The 14568-nt window shown below is 39.5% G+C and overlaps 1 protein-coding gene across 5 annotated transcripts in view; it reads right to left on the minus strand.

The window, feature by feature from the left end:
- LOC123772798 (uncharacterized) overlaps positions 1–14568 on the minus strand; it is a 352704-nt gene that overhangs the window by 190242 nt on the left and 147894 nt on the right. For all 5 annotated transcript variants that reach the window (XM_069324451.1, XM_069324448.1, XM_069324447.1 and 2 more), the window contains one exon: positions 13278–13458. In XM_069324451.1, coding sequence (XP_069180552.1) covers positions 13278–13458 — 181 coding nt within the window. The remainder of the gene's footprint in view (positions 1–13277; positions 13459–14568) is intronic.

Genomic DNA, 14568 nt, shown 5'->3' on the forward strand with positions numbered 1-14568 from the left:
AATAGCCTAAGAAATTTTTTGGGTCAAATACATTGGAAAGTCTTGGGTATGGGGTATGGGAACCCAGCGACAGGTGACGTAAAAGGGGATTTCGATGTGGATTTAATATATAACTTATTTAAGAATATTCTAAACAAAGCACAGGAACGTAGTATACCATACAAATTGAATAGATCGAATACTAATGACCCAAAGTGGATAACAAATAATTTAAAGAACCTTACAGGTAAAAAGAGAGCTTGGTACAAAAGGATTAAGAATGGAGAAGTCAGGTTAGAACAGGAATTCATACAACTGGTTAGAATTGTTAAAAAAGAGATTAGGAAAGCAAAAAGAAACTATGAAGTTCGCATAGTAGAGCAAGCAAAGTCAAATCCTAAAGGGTTTTTTCAGTTATATCGAACTAAGACTAGGGAAAGGATAGGTCCATTAAAATCTGAGACAGGTCAAATAACGGATAATGACAAAGAGATGAGTAGTATTTTTAACAAATATTTTATATCTGTATTTACTAAAGAAGAACTTAACAATATGCCTTCAGCCGAACAAGTCTATGTGGGTGGGGATGAGGACAGGTTGACTAGTTTAGCAGTTACCAGGGAGGATGTAATTAAACAATTAGAAAAACTAAAACCAAACAAATCCCCAGGGCCGGATGAAGTGTTTGCCAGGGTGCTTAAAGAATGCAAAGAGGAGCTTTCCGAGCCACTGTCTACCATATTTAATAAATCAATAGAGTCAGGCAGAGTGCCAGAGTCATGGAAGGTAGCTAATGTGGTACCAATTTTTAAGAAAGGAGATAGATCACTTGCGTCAAACTATCGGCCAATTAGCCTAACGTCTATTGTGGGAAAGTTACTCGAATCAATAATTGCAAATACAATTCGTCTCCATCTTGAAAAACATAAATTAATAAATGAGTCGCAACATGGTTTTACAAATGGCCGTTCATGTTTAACAAATTTGCTAACTTTTTATTCCAGCATAGTTGAGGCAGTTGATAGTGGTAAGGATTGTGATGTTGTGTACCTTGACTTTAGCAAAGCTTTTGATACAGTGCCACATGAAAGACTAATTAAAAAAATAGAAGCTCATGGTATTGGGGGTGCTATATTAAGTTGGATTGGGGCATGGCTATTCCAAAGGAAACAGAGAGTTAGTATAAATGGGGTTAAGTCAGAGTGGGATAATGTTGTTAGTGGAGTACCTCAGGGCTCTGTCCTGGGACCTCTGTTGTTTATAATATATATAAATGATTTAGATTCAGGTTTGAATAGCAACATTTGCAAATTTGCCGATGATACGAAAATCGGTAGGGAAATTAATTCGGAGGAGGACTCACTATCACTTCAAGTTGATCTAGATAGGGTTTTGAAATGGTCAAATGATTGGCAAATGCAGTTTAATGCTGATAAATGTAAAGTTCTGAGGTTAGGTAATGATGATAGAGTTACAAGAAACGAGCTAGATGGTGTTGAGATTGCGAAGTCGGATTGCGAAAGGGATCTGGGAGTTATGATTAGTAAGAATTTAAAACAAAAGGATCAATGCATAAATGTTCGTAATAAGGCAAATCAGACACTTGGATTTATTAATCGCAGCGTTAGTAACAAGACACCTGGTGTGGTTCTCAAGCTATATCTTGCTCTAGTTAGGCCCCATTTAGATTATGCAGTTCAGTTTTGGTCGCCATATTATAGAATGGATATAAATTCACTTGAACGTGTCCAGCGTAGGATGACTAAGTTAATTCCCCAAATTAGAAATCTTTCATATGAAGAAAGATTAACAAAGCTTAAGTTGCATTCACTGGAAAGGCGAAGAGTTAGGGGTGACATGATAGAGGTTTACAAGTGGGTGAATGGACATAACAAAGGGGATATTAATAGGGTATTAAAAGTATCAACACAAGACAGAACACGAAACAATGGGTATAAATTGGATAAGTTTAGATTTAGGAAAGACTTGGGTAAATACTGGTTCAGTAACAGGGTTGTTGATTTGTGGAACCAATTACCGCGTAACGTGCTGGAGGTGGGGTCCCTCGATTGTTTCAAGCGCGGGTTGGACAAGTATATGAGTGGGATTGGGTGGTTATAAATAGGAGCTGCCTCGTATGGGCCAATAGGCCTTCTGCAGTTACCTTTGTTCTTATGTTCTTATGTTCTTATGTTCTTATGTGTGTTAGCTGTAATTACCTAAGTGTAGTTACAGGATGAGAGCAACACTCTTGGTGTCCCATCTTCCCAGTACTCTTTTGTCATGTAACACTTTGAAAGTACTGATGGCTTTGGCCTCCACCACCTTCTCACTTAGTTAGTTCTGACCGTCTACCACTAAAAACAAAAACAAAAAACTCTTGACCCCCTGAAGGATTCAAAGCTGGTCAGCCAGGGCCTCTACACCCCTTGGCATGTCCAGTACTATACCACTCAGCTACAAGCTGTACAAAAAAGGCGACCCCTACATTCTTCTTCTTCTTCGCAATATGTGCAGTTTACATGAAAGGTCAACCTCCTGATGACTGCATGAGTGGTAATGTCGAAAGATGTGGCACTCACAGAAGTGCATTAATGTTCATCATTTGGCAGAGGGTGGAAGATATCAATGTCTTCTATTTGTGTGAGGGTAAAGACAAAATAAACATATCTCAAGTTGACTATTTCCTTAACAGCATGAACTCCTGTATGCTAATCCCCACAATCACCAAACCTACCCGAGTCACTCAAACATCAGCCACTACCTTGGACCACATATGGACAAACATAACAGCTCCCCTTGTATCTGGTATAAGCTACGACAGAACAACTGACCACTATCCTACCTTTCTCATAGCGAACATGGACATAACACCACCAAAAAGCAAGAAACTTTCATTTAGGCTACACAGTGAATCAGCTTTAGACAATCTTACAGAGGCACTTCACAATATTAACTGGGATTCTGAATTCAATAATACCCATGATATAAATTCATTAGCTAACCTCTTCTTCTCCAAAACTCTAAGCCTCTACAACCTTCATTGTCCCCTTCTTACCAAGCAAGTAACTGACAAAAGATTAAACAATCCATGGCTCACAAGTGGCATTCTCAACTCAATCAACAAGAAACATGAATATGAAAAGAAAGTTAGGATTGGCCTAGTTTCAAAGGAAGTAGCTAAAAGGTACTCATCAATGCTTACCAGTATCATAAGAAAGGCAAAACTTGCATATTATGTGAATAGATTCAATGAAGCAAAAGGCAACATGAAAAGCACTTGGAAAACTATCTCTAGTATCCTAGGAACTAAACAACACTCACATAACCAAATAAAACTCTACAAGGATGGGGATATACCGTCAACTGATTTAGAAATGGCAAATGAATTTAATAGTTTCTTTTCATCGGTTGGTGGTAATCTTGCCAGTAAAATCCCACAGACTCAGACACATATTAACACATATCTCTCAGGCAGCTATCCAAACTCTCTTCTCCTTTCACCAATCAGCCCGGCAGATGTTGTGTCCATCATACACTCTCTAAAAACCAAGGCAGGGAACACCAGTGAAATTCCGTCCATTGTGTACAAGAGAGCCTCCCATGCCCTTGCCCCACCCATAGCACTACTGTTCAACAAATCTATAGAGTGTCACACCTTCCCTGATATCCTCAAAAAAGCAAGAGTAACGCCAGTCCATAAAGGAGGCAATCCGGCGGACATAAACAATTATAGACCAATATCAAATCTACCCATTCTATCAAAAATATTTGAAAAAATTATTTACAATCAGCTCTATTCCTACCTCGTAAAATTCGACATACTCAGCCCCTGCCAGTTTGGCTTCCGGTCCCAAAAGAGCACCAACGATGCAATCATTAGTCTCCTTGACGTTATCTACTCGGCCCTTGACAAAAATGAGTTTCCGATTGGACTCTTCATTGACCTAAGAAAAGCCTTTGATACTGTTAATCACAACTACCTCTTACTTAAACTCCAGCATTATGGAATCCAAGGCCTTGCCCTTGACTACATCCAATCCTATCTTAGTGACAGACACCAATATGTAACCATCAATGATACAACTTCTTCCACTCTACCAATTACCGTTGGAGTGCCACAGGGCAGCATCTTAGGACCTCTTCTATTTCTTATATATATAAACGATCTGCCTAATGTCTCTAATATTCTCAAACCTATATTGTTTGCTGACGATACTACCCTTATCTATTCAAACCTCAACCCACATACACTAAATAATGTTGTGAATAATGAATTAAAAAAAGTCCACTTATGGATGTCAACGAACAAACTAACATTAAACATCGAAAAGACTTACTACATCTTATTTGGAAGCAAATCATCAAATGCAATTCAGCTACAGATAGACAACATTAACATCAGTAATAAAAATGATGGCAAGTTTCTTGGCCTATTCCTAGACAAGAGACTCAACTTCAGCACCCACATTCAACACATAACTAAGAAAGTCTCTAAGACAGTTGGTATACTCTCCAAAATCAGATATTATGTTCCTAACTCTGCTCTCCTCTCACTATATTATGCATTAATCTACCCCTATCTTAATTATGGTATCTGTGCATGGGGGTATACCACTGCAAACCACCTTATGCCCATCATCACACAGCAAAAATCTGCTATCAGAATAATAACTAACTCTGTTTTCAGACACTCAGCTCCCTTGTTTAAATCCCTAAACTTGCTAAATATTAACTCCCTCCACACATTCTCTTGTGTCAACTACATTTACAAAACCCTGTTCTTAAATGCAAACCATGCTCTGAAACTCTCCCTGGACAGATGTAATAGGACCCATTATCACCACACCAGAAATAAATATCTCTTTGATATCCCCAGGGTCAAACTTAATCTGTGTAAACACTCTATGCAAATTAAGGGACCTAGTCTATGGAACTCACTCCCTAGTGAATTGAAAAACTGTAAAACTTTTGCCTTATTTAAAAGCAAAACCAAAAAGTACCTAACTTCATCTTCTTAGTTTCCTACACTGAGCTTTAAATTTGCTCTGTACCTAGTGTTACCCAATCTCCTAAATTTTATGTAATATAAAAAAAAAACCTTATCATTGTGTTCATTGCTGTCTTCTGTTATGTGCAAGCCATATGCTGTATTGTGACTACCAATTTTTGTCAACTATCATTCAAGCTGTCATTGCAATCAATCTTATATTGTTTCTGCTGTATTGTGCCAACCAATTTTTTGTAAACTACCATTCAAGCTGTCATTGCAATCAATCTTAGCTACCTATGTACTTTAATATACTGTACCTACAATTTTCTCTCATTTTTTTTTTTTCATTTCATGTAATCTGTTATCATGTTTTTGTCTATAAATTTTACAAGTATTTACCTCCTTAAAATTTTCTTAGATTAAGGACCTGCCCGAAACGCTGCGCGTGCTAGTGGCTTTACAAGACTGTAATTACCATATTTGTATCCTCACATTCCTTATGTACATTCTTGTATATGCATAAATAAAATAAAATAAAATAAAATATGAGTGAAATGGACTTAGGATGAGATAGATGAGGAGTTGCATTGATGGTGAAAGCAAAGTGTTGCCGTTTTCTGGAAAAAGTGTGATGTAGTCAAGAGACGGAGGTTGGGAGGCAAATATGTTTGGGAGTCAGTCGCTAATCAGATAAGTTAGGGTAGGGTAAGTGCGATTACATTAAAGAACACAGGGTGAATGTTTATAAGGTTGGGAATGTGTATAAGGGTGATACTGGTAGTGCTCACCCATTACTGGGTAGGTAGATAGTGCTGGTGGGTAGTGCTGGTAGTGGGGTGACTGATTCTGGCACTGCCATTATCATTCAGTTCTCCATTTGTTCTATGCATAAATTTCTTAACTCCGAGGATTGAATGTCAGCAGCCTGAAGTTGTCATGATGTCGTCCACACTAATGTCTACAACATGTTGGACGACATATCTTGCTAATTGGTCACACAGTGGTTTGTACCATCTGACTTTCTAACCACAGATTTTAGTAACATCTGAAAGCTCTTAAGTCCTCACTGTGATTGTGGTCCATTGCAATTAAGTTCCTTCGTTTATTCTGTCTGATATCATGCATGTTGATCGTAAAGAACTTGGGAATGGCATGATATAGGAGACTTTGTGCACTGCTAATTTCAAAAACACTCCTATCAATGGATGTATCGTCATCAAAGGCAATGAGGAACGTTTGCAAACCAGGAGAACTCGACCTACCTTGAGTGAGCGGAGGATGTTGATACTGAGGCCGCGTGGGGGTGGTGCGGTCACAGGTTACCTCAGGATGCTGGAGGTGCTTCGCCTCTAATCTGTTCGCCTTACAGTGATGTTTACTGTCCATGAAAACTCCCTCTGGAACCCCTTATAAGACTGGGAGATCATCGTCATCGGAATGCGTGCCATGTAATATTGGGTTCTGAAAACCCTCAAAAGTACCTCGAATGTTGGTAGGAGAGACGCTGCACACACCTCCAGCCATCGTCATATTCCATCTGCCAACTCATACATTTACCTATATTCCTTCATCTGGTAGTTCAGTTTACCCAGCAGCTGCAGCCTCTAGGGGCAACTCGTTGTTTTAACAGTGGGACCAGGGTGAAATGGGAGGTTCAGTGTGGGCCCACCTGAATCAATTAGCTCATCTAGTTAGCTTGCCTAGACATTGGGTCAACTGGGCATTACAGGATTGGTATCCGTACTGGTAACTGGGATACCATGCAGACCCTTCAATGATAACCCATGTACTATATACTACTCCAGTTACCCCTGAGGTTGCTTGCTCTTGTGCTTGTGCCTTCCCTCCTTTGGCTCCAAAGTGGGTGAGGGTGCAGGGTATTTCCCCTTCTCAGACTCATGGGGGTGGGTGATCAGGCCCCAGAGTCATACTGTGTTGGAAGATTGGGTTCCCTAGCTCTGGCTGTGGTGGGCCCAGACCATTCTTTGTCTTTCACTACCCTTTTGGATCCTGTCCCTTCCTCTACCCTTTGGCAGGGTTGACCTCCAAATCTCTACAGTTGTGACTACCACATCACCTTTTACTCTCCCCCCTCCTTCCAAGAAATCCAAGGCAACATTCTCACCATTGAGTGCAGAGAATGACACAGCCTTTGACACAGGAACCCATAAGAGGCTATTGCAAAAGTTGGAGACACAGGCAGGAATAAAAGGTAAGGTGCTCCAGGATAAGGGAGCATCTTAGCAATAGGATACAGCGAGTAACTGTGAGGAGGAGACATCAGAGTGGTGATAAGTCACCAGTGGAGTCCCACAGAGCTCTGTACTTGGACCCGTCCTGTTTCTGATACAGTGGCACCTCGACTTATGATTGCCATGACTTATGATAATTTTGAGTTACAATGTAAATTTGATCGAAAAATGCGACTTGACTTACGATAGTGTCGTGACTAACGATATTCGTTGATACACGTTCGGATCAACCGAGCGCATGGTTCCCTGTCATGCAGGCCAACTTGCCTCAGTTTACTAGAGCCACCCGCTTAGTGACGATCACGCTTATAAGAAATTCCATTTTTGTGGTGATTTTATGTTTTTTGAACATAAAACTGATTATTATATATCATGCCATGGGTCTCAAGAAAGTCAGTGGTAAGGTTCAACATATGAAAACACATGTAAGAATGACCATAGAGGAAAAACAAGAGATCATTCGTCAACATGAAAATGGTACTCAATGTTGTTGAACCAGCTAGGCAGTACAACAAATTTTCAGGGAAGGAGGAGGCGGCAGCAGTAGAGGATGTCCCTTCCTCGTTAATTAAAAAATATATGCAGTATGGGAAGAACTGCAATGTTTTGCTGAAAAAGAATCACCCAGATAAAGCTGTAGCAGGCCGTTGCATTGATCTTATTAGTGACAATGTGATACCTCACTACAGACAAGTGTTGCAAAGAAGGGAAAAACAACCTTCAATGGAACGATTTCTATTGAGAAAATTAAGCAGGTAAGATAAACATATGTACTGTATTGTAGTTAGAGAAAAAAATTGTATTCAGTATAAATGTACTTTTAAGTTAATATTTTCGAGGGTGTGGAACAGATTAATTCAATTCCCTTTATTTCTTATGGGAAAAATTGTTTCAACTTACGATATTTCAACTTACAATACGTCTCTGGGAATGGATTACCAATTTTAAATTGAGGTTCCACTGTATATGTAAACGATCATCCAGAGGGGGTTACTCATTTCTCACAGGCCCCCTGCTCTTGTTTCTTACTCATTTACTTACTTAAGACATCTACTTACTTATTTACTTACTTATCAACTTAAGAATCATTGCTTACACATCCCCCCTCACAGTTACTTGCTGTTTCCTGTTGCTTAGATGCTCCCTTATCCTGGAGCACCTTACCTTTTATTCCTGCCTGTTTCTCCAACTTTTGTAACAGACTCATTTCTCTCAATGTTTGCTGATGATGCAAAAATTGTGAGAAGAATCAAGACAGAGGAAGACAGACAAAGACTACAGGACAATCTGGACAAACTGGAGGAATGGTCTAGAAAATAGCTACTCAAGTTTAACTCAGGAAAGTGTAAAGTAATAATAGAGTACAAATAAGACTACATCTTATTTGGAAGCAAATCATCAAATGCAATTTAGCTACAGATAGACAACATTAACATCAGTAATAAAAATGATGGCAAGTTTCTTGGCCTATTCCTAGACAAGAGACTCAACTTCAGCACCCACATTCAACACATAACTAAGAAAGTCTCTAAGACAGTTGGTATACTCTCCAAAATCAGATATTATGTTCCTAACTCTGCTCTCCTCTCACTATATTATGCACTAATCTACCCCTATCTTAATTATGGTATCTGTGCATGGGGGTCTACCACTGCAAACCACCTTAAGCCCATCATCACACAGCAAAAATCTGCTATCAGAATAATAACTAACTCTGCTTTCAGACAACACTCAGCTCCCTTGTTTAAATACCTAAACTTGCTAAATATTAACTCCCTCCACACATTCTCTTGTGTCAACTACATTTACAAAACCCTGTTCTTAAATGCAAACCATGCTCTGAAACTCTCCCTGGACAGATGTAATAGGACCCATTATCACCACACCAGAAATAAATATCTCTTTGATATCCCCAGGGTCAAACTTAATCTGTGTAAACACTCTATGCAAATTAAGGGACCTAGTCTATGGAACTCACTCCCTAGTGAATTGAAAAACTGTAAAACTTTTGCCTTATTTAAAAGCAAAACCAAAAAGTACCTAACTTCATCTATTTAGTTTCCTACACTGAGCTTTAAATTTGCTCTGTACCTAGTGTTACCCAATCTCCTAATTTTTATGTAATATCAAACAACCTTATCATTGTGTTCATTGCTGTCTTCTTTTATGTGCTAGCCATATGCTGTATTGTGACTACCAATTTTTGTCAACTACCATTCAAGCTGTCATTGCAATCAATCTTATATTGTTTCTGCTGTATTGTGCCTACCAATTTGTTGTCAACTACCATTTTAAGCTGTCATTGCAATCAATCATAGTGTCATCAATCATCAATCAATCAAACAATGCAATCTATGTGCTTTAATATACTGTACCTATAATTTTCTCTCATCTTTTTTTTTCATTCCATGTAATCTGTTTTCATTTTTTTGTCTATAAACTTTGCAAGTATTTACCTCCTTAAAATTTTCTTAGATTAAGGACCTGCCCGAAACGCTGCGCGTGCTAGTGGCTTTACAAGACTGTAATTACCATATTTGTATCCTCACATTCCTTATGTACATTCTTGTATATGCATAAATAAATAAATAAATAAATAGTAAAGTAAAGTAAAGTATTAGATGAAAGAAGCAGGAGGCCAAACTCAAGAACTGCCTTCAGACTCTTGTGTAAGGAATCATTCAGAACCTTGTATACCACATATGTCAGACCAATCCTTGAATATGCAGCTCCAGCCTGGAATCCATACCTGTTTAAACACAAGACAAAGTTAGAGAAGATTCAGAAGTATGCCACCACACTAGTACCAGAGCCGAGAGGTATGTGTTATGAGGAAAGGCTATGGGAATTAAACCTCACATCCCTGGAAGACAGAAGAATCATGGGAGACATGATAATCACCTACAAAATTCTCAGGGAAATTGACAGGGGTGGACAAAGACAAACTATTTAGCAAGGATGGAACATGAACGAGGGGACACAGGTGGAAACTTCATATCCAAATGAGCTACAGAGATTTAGAAAGAATTTTTTCAGTGTCAGAGTAGTTAACAAATGGAATGCATTAGACAGTGATGTGGTGGAGGCAAACTACATACACAATTTCAAATGTAGATATGATAGAGCCCAAAAGACTTGGGAACCTGTACACCAGTATGAGTGACAGTCGAGAGGTGGGACTAAAGAGCTGAAGCTCAACACCTGCAAGCACAACTAGGCGAGTACATTTTCCAGAGCAGCTGCTACATTTCAGGATCTATTTAACCCTCACTATGTGGCCCAAATATTTTCATGTCTTCCATGATGACTGTACCCGCCGTGATGTTGTGCACACAAACACCTTATAAACTGTAGATGTTCATGTTCAGTTCACTCCCACCCAGACTGGCACCCATGTCATCAAGGCCCCTATCTCTAAGAAGATGGTCGTTCATTTAGCTACTCTATCTGACATTTGTGAGGCCTCAGTTTGGGTCTCAAAGAACGTTTTATTGAATGCCAGTGTCGAAACAATCCTTATTCCACCTCATGTTGAGACAGCGGACGGAGAACTTAAGGACTGACATGAGGAAATTATTTATCTGAATATACCCGAGGAAATTTACCTGACACTAGTGGCCTCGACAAGGACAGGAAGCTGGCAGCTTGTCAAAGGTCCCTCCATTTGCCTTGATAATCTTTTCCAGTTGAATTTTTAAATTCAATAGAGACTTTGCATTTACAGCTTCAGTGGGTAGGCAGTTCCGTGGGTTTATAACCTTGTAGGTGAAAATGCATCTCCTGTTCTCAGTCCTACATAGTGGCTTGTCGAGTCTGAAACCATTACTCCTTGTTTGTGTTACATTTAACCTTTTGAAGAAATTGCCCAGATTGTTCAGTATTTTAAAAGTTTCCATGAGATCTACCCTGTCATGCCTGGTTTGATGTGTTGATAGCCCTGTGACCCTTAACTGCTCCTAATACAAGAAATGACTTAGCTCTGGAATGACTTTTGTTACTTGGTGTTGCACCTTCTCCAGAGCAGTTATGTCCTTCTCAAGATGAGGTCTCAATGCATGGATACAGTAATCCAAATGCACTAGAGATTTATACAGTTAGACCAATGCCTTCTTTTCCTTAAAGTCAAAGGTACACTTGACTGTTCCAAGAGTTTGGTTGGTTTTTCTGACTGCTTCCCTTACCTTTTGTACAACTTTCAGAGAGTGGTGGATCCTGACTCCCAGGTACCTTTCTTCATCAATCTGTTGTAGTGAAATGTTATTCATTTGGTGGTGGTGGTGTGGGTTGCTATGCCCCACATGCAAGGTCTTGCATTTGTCAGTTATGCATTATGTACTGCATATCCTCAAGGCCCAGGGTTATCCTGTCCTCCAGGTTGACATATTCACTCGGCTCCCTTGTGGTACTCATCGTCATCTCCTTAAGGTGGTTAAAGTAACCTTCTATAGTTGGACCTTTCTGTCCTCAATTATTTTAGCTGGTGCCAAATGTTTCATTCAGGAATATGTTCCCTCTTGACACCTCTGTAATAGGTGTTGGAAATTCAGGCATAGAGCCTCAAAATATAGTAGTAAAGTGCCTTTTTGCTCCTTGTGTAGTTTCTCAGATCATTCTAGGATAGATTGTTCTTATCCTCATTCTCACTGCATCAACTACAGTGATGCATCAACAGATGCCCACTTTGTTTTTAAATGTTTTTGTCTATTTATTTAAACAGGCCATCTTCCACCTTTCACATCAGAATCTCATATTTTTTTCCCACGAAGTAAAATACCAGGTCTACATTCTATCCTCTTACTCTAGCATGACTTGCATTATGTCATGCTCCCCTTTCCCCACTTTCCTACCCCTCCTTGGGTTCACAAACACTTCCAAGCCTTGGACTCCATCACATCCATGAGCTTTCCCTTCTTTTCCCACTCTCCTACAATCTGAGTCAATGAGTGTCCATGTGGTGCCATTGGCTGGCATTTCTGTCCTGCCTTCCCAGTTTTCCCCCTGCTCGTCAATTTTCTGTCGCCTCTTTGGCCTTTTTTATCCACTGTGGATCCCTCCAATTCTTGGTTCTTCTTCCTTTTCAGTCCTACCCTCTGTCCTTTGGCCCTCCCCAGCATATAGCCATCTAGACCAATGTCCACCCTCCACTCATCCACCTTGTGTCACCAGCTGTCATTCTCCCTCTCCACCTGAGACAATAGTGGCTATCTCAATACCTTGGCATTATTGTTACTGTCTCTACCATTAAAATGTAAGCCTGGTACTGGTCCCTCTCCTTCCTCCCCAGCAAGTAAGAAGGCATTGGTCCTTGCCACATCTCACCCCTCTAATCTTGTTCCAGCACCTCCTCCCATCTTGATAGCAGAGCCATCTGACCTCGCTATAGTTGGCCTTTCCTCTGATGCTGCCCCTGATCCACTGCATGCCATTGTGTTCCTCCTCAGCCCAATTCCCATGATCACCCCTCCTTGGCACCTTCATTAGACCCTGTCAACTCCCCTATGCTCCTTCCCATGGCCCTCTCAGCCTAACCATCTCTGCTGACTTTGCCTATGTCCCAAGCCCTGATTTCTCTGCTTCTGGTCCTGAGCTTTACTAATTATTAAAGATACCCTTTGCCTGTATCTTTATTTTTTATTTTTGTCACAATACCTATTCTTTGTTATGTCCTTGAAGGGAGTATCTGTGACTTTTATAGTAATTTTAGTGAGCTGTAGTGCTATGCCTCAGAGCCGAGGCATAACCCAGTATGTTACACCTCAGGTATAACCAAATGCACAAAGAAATCACATTGAAGTGAGCATTGGGGGTGGAACTCCTATACAGCACCAGTGTGTTTACACAATTAACGTGTGAAACTTTGATTTGGTATCTGGTCGATACCTCAGGACCCCCGTAGATGATTCAGTTGAATCCCAGGTTACATTACTCTTAATATATTGTGGTCTAGTGGGTTAAGGCATGTGTTTGGGAGTACCCAGGGTACAGGCTCAAATCCTCATGGCTCCAACTGTTATTCTCATTATCGTTACTGTTACTATTATTAGGAGACGAACCTGTTTCCCACAGTAGCTGGAACATGTGCCTCAGGGTTAGGGATCAGCATGGTGACAGGATCAACAACAGAAGCACCAGTGAGCCGCTGCCGACGGAAGAGCCAGTTCTCTTCCCAAGTGTCAGAGTCCAGCACCATGTCGCAAGGGCCAACTTCACAGCATTCTACATCCAAACAAGAATCTGAAACATCAAATGCTGTAATTTTTGTCATGCTCAAAAATAGATCATTATTTGTTTACTTATCAGCAAATTTGTTAATGTATAGAAATATCATGTTGAGAATAATTCTTGATACTTGTATCTATAGATAATGTTTTACCGGCAATGGCTTTATAAAATCCAATAAACATCCACAACTCTATTCTCATTATTTGTCAAGTGTTATTTAAAAGTGGGTTCTGCCTATTCAGAGGCATATCAACCTAGGTAACCCACCAAGCCATCGAGGTCAATGCTCATTAGCAAAAGACAGCGTCAATGGTACAGCATTTTTATTTTAATAAAGTTTCCAGAAATTGTATGTTGTGGTTGGTTACAAAAACAGGTTACATACACAGACAGCTCTTATTGTCCTCCTATTCTTTCCAAGTACTACATAGTCATCTTGCTCTAGCACTTTATCCTAATTATTCCCACCACATGGCACATACATTTTCTTTGTTCCTTTACATATTTCTAATAATAGGGTTATTTTTGTTTCATTTGTGCATTATTTCTGAATCCCTTTCTTGATTCCAATAGCTATTTCTTTTTTCCAATTACAGCAACAAATTTCTATTCTTGCCTTCTAAAATGTCAAGTGAAGAACATCTTTATCTTACTTTATTTAAATGAAGAAATAAATATTTGTTCTATTTGTTTTTCCCATACTATCTATATTGCAATAGTCTGAAAAGATCAAATCCTGGAAAACCAGATTTTTTCACCATTTGATTTCTTGTGTGGTTCTTGAAAGCAGCGGTAGTTTATTGTGCAATCTATATTCATTCCATGAGTGGTTGTTTATTTGTATACCCCATATTTATTATGTGAGGATAGTTTATTGTGCACCCTATATTCATCATATGAGTGATAGCTTATTGTAATTACCTAAGTGTAGTTACAGGATGAGGGCTACGCTTGTGGTGTCCCGTCTTCCCAGCACTCTTTGTCATATAACACTTTGAAATTACTGACAGTTTTGACCTCCACCACCTTCTCACCTAACTTGTTCCAACCATCTACCACCCTGTTTACAAAAGTATATTTTCTTATATTTCTCCGGCAGCTTTGTTTCATTAATTTAAATCT

This window comes from Procambarus clarkii, chromosome 14 (assembly GCF_040958095.1).
Source record: "Procambarus clarkii isolate CNS0578487 chromosome 14, FALCON_Pclarkii_2.0, whole genome shotgun sequence".
Classification (NCBI taxonomy): domain Eukaryota; kingdom Metazoa; phylum Arthropoda; class Malacostraca; order Decapoda; family Cambaridae; genus Procambarus; species Procambarus clarkii.